Genomic DNA, 11,378 nt, shown 5'->3' with positions numbered 1-11,378 from the left:
TTCAGTGCACTGAATCAGCAGCAAATTAGTGGAAAAATGATGATCCAAGTACAAGCAAGACTGAAGAGAAATGCCATCCTAACCCTAAAATTCTTGATGATCAAGAGTGTCCATTTCTTCTTTTTTGTGTTTTGTTTGTACCATAATAGCCAGACAGTTATGTGCCAACTTTGTATCAAGTTCAGAAATAAACACATAAAGTCAAGAAAAGGCCAAAAGCTGTTCAATACTGTTTGATTAGAAATTCTAAGGTTCATGGGTGGGATCCTTGGGATTTGACAATTTTACACCTCTGAACTGTGAGAAATTGAGTCATCACCCAAATATGTGCGAGAAATTGAGTCATAAGGCAAATATGGCAAACCAGGGCTACCAGATCCTCTATTTTACAGTCATAAAAAAATTGAAACACAGAAAAACTTATACCTCAGGGATTTTCTGGGGTCTGGGGTTTCTGCTGATTACAGTGTAGTGAACCTACTACTAGTTCACAAAAGCTTGTTGATATTCTCAACCTTTCTACTCTCATTTTCTCCCTGTGTGCTCCGAAGACTACCACAGGGTTGTTGTGAGTAGCTTGCTGTTCCAGAAGGTGACCATTGTGCATTGTGCAATGCATGAAATTCCAAGCCATTTTTGCACTAGGGGGGGTTCAAAATTGAAACCCAGGTCTCCAGGAGGTTGCGCAGGTCCCAAATTCCAGGAAAAAAAATCCCCTGCCAAAAATGTGTTTCTGGCAATTGAATTTTGAATGCCCAAAGTTGTCCAAATGCTCCTGGACTTGGATTCCTGCGCCCCACATCTGGCATCCAATGGGCTTAAGGAAGTCCCCCTCCCACAATTGGGGGCCCAAGGGTGCTCCATATATCACCTAGTGTTGGAATTCTGGTGCGCTCTAGTAGCGCTGCTCGCTTCACCCTTGCTCCGCGCCTTTTTACCGATCTGGTGCGCTCCAGTGGCGCTGCACGCTCCGCCTCATTCTCCGCTCTCCGCTGTTCCGATTCTAGAGTATGACATCATAGATGACATCATTCAGTCATGCAATGATCGTCAGCTTGATTGTTTGGGATTCCCTTCCTTCTTCGACTCGCTCCTCCCTCCCTTCCTGCTCACTATCGACAAAACACATTCTTCACACTCTTACTCACATCTCCGAGTACCCTGTCAATCCTGATAGACTTGAATGTCATCCTCAAGTCTATTAATCTTAAGCTAATAACAACTCTAGTTATTCTTCCAAAAAACGCTCAACTGCTCTCTACTCCTTTCCCTTTCCGTCGTCACTTTCTCACCCGTTTGTATTTCTTTTGTTCTCTTCCCTCTTCAAAATTCGGTTGATCTCAACTCCTCATAATCTTCAACATTCTTTGCTTCCGATTCCTCAACAGCTCAATCAACTCTTGTCGACTTCATCAGCATACTTTTGATCAACTTCCTTCTGATTCTCATGTCCCAGAATCCTGATCATTCGGTGAGAAAAAGAACACAATCTTTTTGGACCGATTCATAATATACTAATTCTTTCCATGTTTAGCGATCCTACAGTCCTCTTTCTAAATCCTTGTCTAGCTCTCTATTTTATTACATATAAAATCTTCTTGACTGGTATGACTATTCCTTATTTCTTGTTGTTGTTCCAATTTGTTCTAACACTTGTTATTAGTTCTGGTTCTATTTTTGGCAATCTAAATCTATAGTTCTATTACCTAGGCACACCCTGTCACAGCTTTCAACCACAAGCAGGCCCCATTCCAAACATCCGAGAAGATTCATTGTTGTCAGACTGGAGTCCCGACGACAAGGAGGAAGCCTTGGACAACAACGTCAATGGCAATGGACAAAAAGCTCAATAAGCTGTACTTGCTAGAGAACCTGTCGGTTGTCTGGGCCCGCTTGGTTGGTGTCAAGGTCCTCAACAAGCTACCAAGCCTTAACTAAGTTGGCCATGATGAGCAGCACCGGCGGCTCTGCGGAGGGTGCTACACAGGCTGGGCCCTGGAGGCAAGAGTCATTGCTGAAGGCCTTGGGACCCTTGCAGCCTCCAATACTTTGCATTGAATTGTGTTGTCTTGGAAGGCTGATGTGATATGCATTGCTTGAGCATTGCAATACAGGCTGTTCCTTGGATGTGAATTGGTTTAACCGACGCAATGCCAATAGATGCAATACCAATCTTTATCGGTCTATCTGCGCATATATTGGTTGTGCAATACGATTCAACTTGAATCGTATTGCATCGTCTCTACAATGCTATGCAAGCTTTTCTCACCCGCTGTATTGATAGAGTGATGCCATGCATTGACTTTTCAATCCAATACAGCAGATGAGCAATCCCCAACGATGCAATACTGCTAAATGTGTGATATTGCATTTTATAGCACCTGTTTCACTGTTGATGGTGGATTGGATGGTGGATGTGGAGGTGGCCAATGCGGGATATGTATGTATGTTTATTTGGGGGGCACAGTTGAGGATACAGCCGGGAGGGGTTGGGGGTGCAAAAACATGTTGATGCAAGTTGTTTCCTGTCATTTTGGCCTGATTCCTGGACCTGGAACAACCCTCCTGGAGCCTCTTGCTAATAAGGCCCCCAGGTCCACAGGAGAGCTTCCAGGTCCAATTTTTTTCCTGGATTTTTGAACCTGGACAGCTTCCTGGATCAATTTTGAACCCCCCTACTGCAGGTGAAGGAAGCACATGTTTCAGGTTTTTTTAGGAATCAATAGAAAGGCCTTTTATTGCAGATGCCTGGGATGCCAGTGATAAGAGAGTAAAAGAAAGTTCACTAGCATCACAGAAAGGAGTCTTTGAGAGAAGAAGAGAAACACAATATAAACCTGCACCAGGGAAAAATAGAGGTCACCTGAGGTCAGGTGATGTGAAGAAGACTCTTGTTCAGTCTCCAATCATACTCCAAAACCCATTGAGTGGTACTCCCCAATGACCACAAAGGGGCCATTGTTTTGATAGTGGAGTCTTGCCACAGTAGCTCAAAGACTAGCACGGTGGTATTCGACGTGTTTTTTGGGACTGTTGAATACTGATTCGTCGAATACTGGAGTATTCGGAGATATTTGACTCAAATTGTACCAAAAACACCAAAAACGGTATTTTTGGTTATTTTGTCAACACAAGAAAGCAATATATTTCTTTTTTTCACTCAAGTAATAGCTATTTCATGTTTATCTATACTGTACTATTAATTTTTAAAAGCAAATAGAGAAAAAAAGGTAAAACTACTGCTCAGTTTTAATTGAATTATAAGCAATCCAAGTATATTAAAGTCTCAGGTTTGTAGAAAAAAAATTCAAGGGTTTCCCCTACAATTTGCCAAAATACAAAAACAAGGTCAAAGGTTTTCCCTCTTACAAAACAGGGAGCCAAAAGACCGCATACACCCACAAACAGACTAATTACAAGAGAAAGCGGCACATGCTGCTCAAATACAAAAAAAAATATGCACAACATGTGGCAAAAAAACCTGCACCCAGCCACCTAGCGCAGCAAGCTGACGCACCGTGGCCCAACACCCATCCCTGTCTAGCAGGGTTAAAAAGTGTTGGGAGGAAGGCCCCCAGCCCTAAAGCACAAGGGGGGCCCACGAATATCCCCCGCCAAACTGCGCAAATGCAACAGCGGACGGGGGTGAGACGACTCTCCAGCTGGAATTACAGCCTTCGAGTCGCCTGAGGAAATAACACCTCCAATCCGACCCGACTTTATAGTCAATCCAATCTGCTGTGATACTCCCAGAGATACCACCCAACAACCACCTCCCCTCCAGCCACAACCATACACCACCCGCCACCACCGTTCCCACTGAGACGACCGCGGCCTCACCAACGGACACAATGCCCCAACCCTCAACCCTTCGTCGTCGAGATCCCGCTCATGTCCGAGGCCCTCGCCGCGCTCTGCAAGCTCGACCGCCACTTTGTTGACACCACCCTGCTTGAGAAGTGTCTCTCCAGGAACAGCTTCGTGCCCTTACAGGTCGCCTTCATCAAGGCCTGCCACAAGCTCAGCTCTCCAGCAACACCAACAAGCCCGATGGAACGCCCGCCAACAAGGACAACCCTGCCAACATGGCCAACTGGAACGTCAAGCTCAAAGAACTCTACCCTGCCGTTGCCTCCCCCCTACGTCACGTCTTCACGAGTGCTGTGATTGAGTCCAACCAGTTCCACATCCTCATGTGCTCCGACTCCAAATTGATGGCCGGCGAGGATAATACACAGAAGACGGAACTGGTCCGGGCGCTCCTGAACCTGTGGACGCAGGACAGCAAGCTGGCCTTCTTCGTGCCATTCGGGCGAGGCCCGCCGGTACAGCACACGGGGCGCTCGTTGCATGAGCTCAACTCGCGACTGGCCTCCGCGGCAGAGATCAACCCGGACGACCTGGAGATGTTTGTGTACCTGACCACGCTGCTGCTGAACAACTTGACCACGCTGCTGCTGAACAACCAGAACCCCCGGCCGATCCGACAGGCGGCGATGACCGTCCCGCGCGCCTAATACCAGCCAAGCAGCGCCCCCACCCGCCCTCCCGGCGACCCCTCCTGCACCTCGAGCTCCCCCTCGGCCTCAGACAGACCCGCGCCATCGTCGGATCCGCCTTCCTGAAGGCCCTCCTCGACTCCTGGCTCTATCGCGAGGAAGGGATAGAGGTGCTCCAGCTGCTCAAGGCCTTTCTGGATCGGCTCCAGGACGCGGTCGAATGGAGCGAACGCGGCTACAGCGTACGTCCTCTCCTCATCTTGCCTTGCCCGACGCTCAGCCTGGGGTCCTGTGTTGTTTAGCCGGGCTTCCCCTTTGCAAGCAAGTCAAGCCCGGGCGACTGGCACATCTTTGGCAACTTCCTGCGCCTTGCCGTCCCGCTCGGCCTCTGCACCGTTGACCAATAAACCCTCCTTTTGGACTCGCTGGAAAACTGTGTGATGCAGAGCCCATCCCTCCCTTCCTTTTGCTCTCGCCTCAGCCCTATCTTTCTTTTCCTGGACGTTCTCAGCAACCTGGGAAGCTGACGACTAGGGTCCAGTCAAGTCATCTTGGTCAATAATAAAATCAAGTTTCATGCTGTCACGTTCAGCAAAGACCGCTGCAACGCTACCGTTGGTAAGCACCCAACAATACTTTCCTTGTTTTTATCACTGGAAAAACTGAAGAATATTATCTACCCATGATGCTAAAAAACAAGATCTTACAGAGACTCTCGAGGCTAGATTTGTCCCCTGTATTGAATCCAAGCTCCACTTTATCACAAGGGTTGACATTCGCCAGGAGAGAGATGGTAAATATGCATATGTATGCCCGTCCGTTTTTTGTACTTGAACAGATTATTCTCTTTCTACGTTACATTCAGTTGGATAGACAGTGACTTGAAAAAGATAGCTGATTAAATTTCAGTTTGTCAGGGTTTGGTTTCACTTTTCAAATGGGGCTCATTACAATCAAGAAGATAACTATCAAAACAACCTCAAAATAAGTTAGAGGACTGGTCTGGTTTCCTATTGAACTCAAGAGGAGGAAACATGACAGGATGTATCTGATGATTATTGAGTTCAGACTCTACCACCCTCCCACAATCATTAACCCTCAATGGTTCCATCTCAATTTTTTGTTGACCATTATCTACCCTACTTCCTTTTTACTTTTCCTCTGACTGTGTTTTTGAAGTTTTTGAATAACACACAGAAAACTAACCCAAAGTAAGGAAATAGGATTCCCTCAAGTAATATAAACATATGGTTTGGTAGAAGAAAACATAACCTGTTGAGCTCTCACCATGTTGAAGTGCAAAATTTATGAAATGGATAGAGCCCCTGGGTGTGAGATTTGGGTTCACTGGAATTCAAACCATGAGGACTGGATGACAAGAAGGTGCATTTCAATCTGAGTGCAATGAAATTGGGCTGCAAGCTTTGTTGCTGGCTGTGACCTGTCCAACCATGGCAGCACTCCACAATTTGAGTTGACCTGTTGGAACATTATTGGCCTGCATTTGCACCTGAAAATTTCAATTTATCTTGAAATTGGTCAAAAAGAAAAATCAACTTAGTTGGAAATGTGGGGTGAGTAAGACTTTGAAGTAAGCAATTTAATACTGTGAGCAATACTTTGTTGGATTTTGGTATCCAAAATTTTTACATGGAATGACTACACATTTGATGTAGAATATAAAATTATTGTGTGTAATACTGGAACACTGAATGGCATGAACTTATTGCATGAGAGGGGACAACTTTGATCCCCGCAGCGGCGGAGCCGCCTTGGCCTCTAGTATCAACTAAATTTCCCAGGAGCCAAGACCTCATGCACATGTTAGATTCAACTGAGTCACCTGTGAGATTAAATCTTTTTACCGCAACTAGATTACCTGACTGAGAGAAGACCCGTTCACTTGCCGCTGAACTGGCCGGAATCGCAAGGTAGTCCTTTGCCATCATTGAAAGTGTTGGAAGTACATACTGATTCTCCTTCCACCATTCAATGATGTCTTTATCAAAATCTGGCTTGGGCATTTTCAGGTAGGTCTTGATTTCGTTGTTTGAACTTGGCTTGGATATCTTCTTATATTTTTGTAACGGGTGGAACTGGATTTTATTGTTGACCTTCTTGGAAACTGACTCGGATTCAGAGGTGGATTTCTTCTTGAATGAATACTTTGTTGAGTAATCTTTGAAAGCCAATCGTAAAATCGACATCGCTTCATCTCAGAACTGAATCTGGGTCTCAGTATCAACATTTATATCGGGTCTCTCGTCATTGGGGTTGATCGATTGTTCTTCGAAAAGAGCAAGCTTGAATCGGGGATCCAAAACAACTGCAAGGACAGAGTGGTGGGTGTGGACCGAGTAGTAGCCTTGGAGTTTCTCGAGAGCAGCATTAGCTGCTTCAATCATCACTGATCTCGATGGTCGACGAGATTTGGTGAACTTGTTGATGGTTTTGTTGCAGTGATCCATAAGCGCCTTGTACCACGGGATAACGATTGTGAGAGTTGCGTAGAATTTGCCTTGGGTGTCGATCAACACCTGTTGGAACTTCTCCAAGAATGTGTGAAACCATTCAAATAGATTCCATTCGTCATTGGTTATCACTTCCTGTTATATGAAAAATGTCTTATGTTAGCAATGCAAAACCGAGCTGAGTGACAACAAATACAACTAAAATCTGCAAGGATTTCTGACAATCTCACAAGTTTTCCTTTCATTTGCCCCCTGCACCGCATTGATAATCTGAGATGTGCCCGAGCTATTTTTCCCTTTCTTCTTTGATCCAGATTTCTTCTTTTTTGCCTTTTGACTAGCTCGGTTAGATTTCATGTATGAAGAGATAAGGTCGTTGATCGCTGGTCGTTGAACAAGAGCGGAATCAAGCATATCGAAGGTGGAATTCCAGCGTGTGGCAATGTTGATGACCGGTCTAGATGGTTTAACATCATTATCCTTACAGAGTTGCTGAAATGCACTGAAGACCTGATCGGAATGTTGGACATGTAAAACAAACGCTCGAAGTTTTGTTAAGGAATTCTCAATGACATTGAGAACTTCGTTCGCCGCAAGGTTGAGGATATGTCCAAAACATCTGATATGAGCTTCTGGGGAGATCAGCATTTTGGTGGTGAGGGCGGTCTCAATAAATTTGTCGTTGTTTGAAGCGTTGTCCAGGGTGATTGATAGTATTCGCTTGCCCAGATACGAGAGATCCATTTCGTTATTCTCAATAGATTCTTTAGATTTACTATTTTCATCATCATTGGGGGTATTGGATGAGCTGGATTCCTCATCAGAAGAATCATCAATGTGGATCAATTTTTGCTTTTTGGAAGTCGAGCCGAGTTCGTGATGACAAAAAAAATCTTCAAAGATCTCAAGGATCTTGTCGTGGATATTGATGCCCGTGTGCTTTTCTTGGAAGGGTTTGAAGCCGATTGTTGCTGAAGTTGATTTCCAAGCTTTCGATATAAAATGACAAGTAAGTGAAATATAAGGGGTTCCGCCAGCTGAGGACCAGATATCGGTTGTGAAAGAGAATCGGTCGGATTCATTTTTCAAGAAGGTAAACACAACGGGCTTACTATCCGCATACAGGGCCTTTATTCGGCGAGATACTGTATGTTCACTCATGATCGAGATCCCCGGGTCTAGTCCTTGGATCATCTTGATGAAATTGGGACTTTTGACTTTCGCGTAAGGGAGTTGGTCGGAAATGATCCAGTCGATAAGATTGGTTTCAAAATTAGCCTGTCAAGACTTGAGCATCAGCTGTTGGAGAGGTCCTTTAGCTTTAGACGTTTGGGGAGCGGCCGGGGCGGGGGTACCAGAGCTTTGCGGAGTTTCAATGCCTTCTTCGGCATTTTCGGCAGCTTCAAGTGCAAGCTTCCATTCTCCAGGATGCTTACGAGCTATGTGGTTGACGAAATTGGCCTTATTTGTTTTGTTTGCCACTAGTGTATTGCCGCACTCCTTGAACAAGCATGTCCGTTTTCCTTCAGAATCAGGAGGTCCAAAAAACAATATTGCCGTCTCCGATTGGTTGACACCAAGCGATTTACGTCTCTTCAGAAGGTTTTTGGATGACGGCAGTGGATCAGATTGCAAAATTGTTTTGGTTTGTGGTGGGGGATCGTTGGCTGTCACCATGGTCGGCGGTTGTCGCTGGTTGTAGTCACTGGTATAGTCAGTGTCAGTGGTCCACTGGTCATATCTGCAGCCCCGGCGGTCTCTGGGGGCCCCCGGGATCAGCAGAGGGCCTATGTATGCTCCTCCGGGGCCAAAAAGGCCCCGGGTGGCAATATGAGCAAATATTTGAATTCACTCTAATATTCGAGCCAAAATAGGACCCAGCATTATTCGAATCGAATTGAATACGAATACGAATACTCAAATTGATTCAATTCGATGTGCTAGTCTTTGCAGTAGCTCAGGTGTCTTAACATGTTTTACTCAATGTCACCTGCCACCAGCTGTCATCACATTTTCCCTGGTGCTGTTACCTATCTAATGTTCATATGCTAATGGTGGGACTTAATCCTATGCCACAACAGAAATCAGTTTGGAATTTTCTCTTCTGTTGCTCTCTCCTTCCGCAATGAGTGTTGCATAAAGAGTGCCACCTGTACGGCAACAAGCTTCAGTGCTTTCCTGATACCCTCTCATGCTTAATCTTTGAATACACTGGGACAAATTTTGTGCTCTGGCAGGCATCCTCCAAGAACAAGCTGATATTGGTGTTCATCTCATTGAGTGTGACAAGGGTTTTCCGGACCATTACACTACAAGAAAAAGTCAAGCAAGTGCCACCGGTTAAGGAATCTGGTGATAGAAATTAACCTTTGTAATAGGTTGCCTTTGGCCAAGCTAAAAAAACCGGTTGTTTGCTTGAGCAGAGCTAGGCTAGAATTGAATTTACACAGAAGTATGTTGCTAACTTGACACAAGCCCCCCCCCCTGGTGGCTGGGAACAAAGCTGCCCCACCCAAAGGGAAGGACTTGTGTATTATCACAGATTTTACATGGGAGCAGAAAGTTTGTTTGGCTGGGAGGTTTTTTAATTTTTTATAGCTACTCCCCCAGCATCTCCAAAGGTCTGTCCCAACTGTACCTTATGCTACATCACTGCTTCTAAAATTTGGACTACTCAGATTTTCTTGATCACTAACCATTGAAATTTAATATTGATTTCAAAAATGAACAATGTGCAAGTTTTCCAAATTATGCTACATTGGCTTGTTACTCCAGGAATCATTTTTCCTGCTACAAGACTGGTGAGCACCACAAAGTCTTCACAAGGACAAAGTATACAATTCTGTCTATTCAAGTTTTTTTATCATTTTTTCCTTTTTGTGTAGAAGACACTTTCTACTCCTGCTTAAATTGAGAGATAACTCATAAGCCTCTCCTACAGAAAGCACTCCACACTGGTACCCTGGACCCTCTGTTTAAGTGGCTTTGTTCAACTAGAGTATGCTGCATGTCAACTGGTGGCACTTGCTTGACTTTTTCTTGTAGTGTAATGGTCCGGAAAACCCTTGTCACACTCAATGAAATGAACACCAATGTCAGCTTGTTCTTGGAGGATGCCTTCCAGAGCACAAACTTTGTCACAGTGTATTCAAAGACACAGTGTATTCAAAGAGTAAGCATGAGAGGGTATCAGGAAAGCACCAAAGCTTGTTGCCGTACAGGTGGCGCTCTTTGTGCAACACTCATTGCGGAAGGAGAGAGCAACAGAAGAGAAAATTCCAAACTGATTTCTGTTGTGGCATAGGATTAAGTCCCACCATTAGCATATGAACATTAGATAGGTAACAGGTTTATATTGTGTTTCTCTTCTTCTCTCAAAGACTCCTTCCTGTGATGCCAGTGAAATTTCTTTTCCTCTCTTATCACTGGCATCCCAGGCATCTGCAATAAAAGGTCCTTCTATTGATTCCTAAAAAACCTGAAACATTTGCTTCCTTCACCTGCAGTGCACAAATGGTTTGGAATTTCATGCACTGCACAATGCATGGAGTTTGCAGTGCACAAATTATGTCTGTTAAAAAATGAAAAATCTAGAAACAATTTTCAATGATTTTTATGGGATTGAATAAGTAGGGTCAAATTGCTGGTGATTTGGCCTACAGTCTCTAAGTTCCAATTGAAATTGGTGGATAACCCATCCAGCCAAAAAATATTGACAATGGTTTTGAGGAGGATCCTTTTTTGATCATTCTTGTTACATGCCATACTATGCTCTCTTATCCACTTTTCTTCCCTTGTTTTGAACAGTAATAAAGGTTCTGAGAAATTTGTCATAAATTAGGCAATTCTCACATTTTTCAAATTTTCAATTCTTGTAATCATTCTGGGGACCCTATCTTTCACCCTCATAGCCAATGCCATGACTTGATAAAATGTCATTGATCAAGGCCAAAGTTGGCTCCAAAGCTTTGTAAATATCTATCTAGAAAACTCCTATGAGGTGAATTAAGATTTTGACACCTGCACAGCATCTGCAATCATGTGACCCCTTGTCCATCACCAAGTTTGAACTTTGGACCCTTGGCACACAATTAGGATCTCACCATCTTGAGCTTCAACCCTGCCATCATCTTAGACTTGAGGATGGTACACGAGAAAGCTACATGATAATTAGTCATCCTTGTCGAAGATACAGTGTAAAATATTGGCAATGGTAGGGTAGACATTGCACTGGGTGGTTGAAGAAGCGGCCAAGTATTATGTAGATACAATTGTTAGAACAATGCAAAAGTCTGCGAAGTGGTGTTAAAAGAAAAGAAAACGTCTACATGTCCTCCCAGTAGGGGCGACTTGATGGATGCGTGGAGATTCCATCGAACGGTTGTCACACATAATCCAAGCCTGCGAT

General features: G+C 44.4%; 1 protein-coding gene across 1 annotated transcript; it reads left to right on the top strand.

Annotated features, from left to right (window-relative positions):
- Positions 1 to 4,085: 4,085 nt before the first annotated feature.
- Positions 4,086 to 4,517, top strand: PtA15_3A514 (uncharacterized protein; the record flags this gene model as incomplete). The annotated part of the gene is made up of 1 exon (XM_053167491.1): positions 4,086 to 4,517. The coding sequence occupies one exon, from the start codon at positions 4,086 to 4,088 to the stop codon at positions 4,515 to 4,517; it is 432 nt and encodes a 143-aa protein (XP_053018702.1).
- Between the last annotated feature and the right edge of the window lie 6,861 nt (positions 4,518 to 11,378).

Source organism: Puccinia triticina, chromosome 3A (genome assembly GCF_026914185.1).
Source record: "Puccinia triticina chromosome 3A, complete sequence".
NCBI lineage: Eukaryota > Fungi > Basidiomycota > Pucciniomycetes > Pucciniales > Pucciniaceae > Puccinia > Puccinia triticina.
The sequence above is the reverse complement of the archived record's forward strand: the minus strand, read 5'-3'. Positions and strand labels throughout refer to the sequence as shown.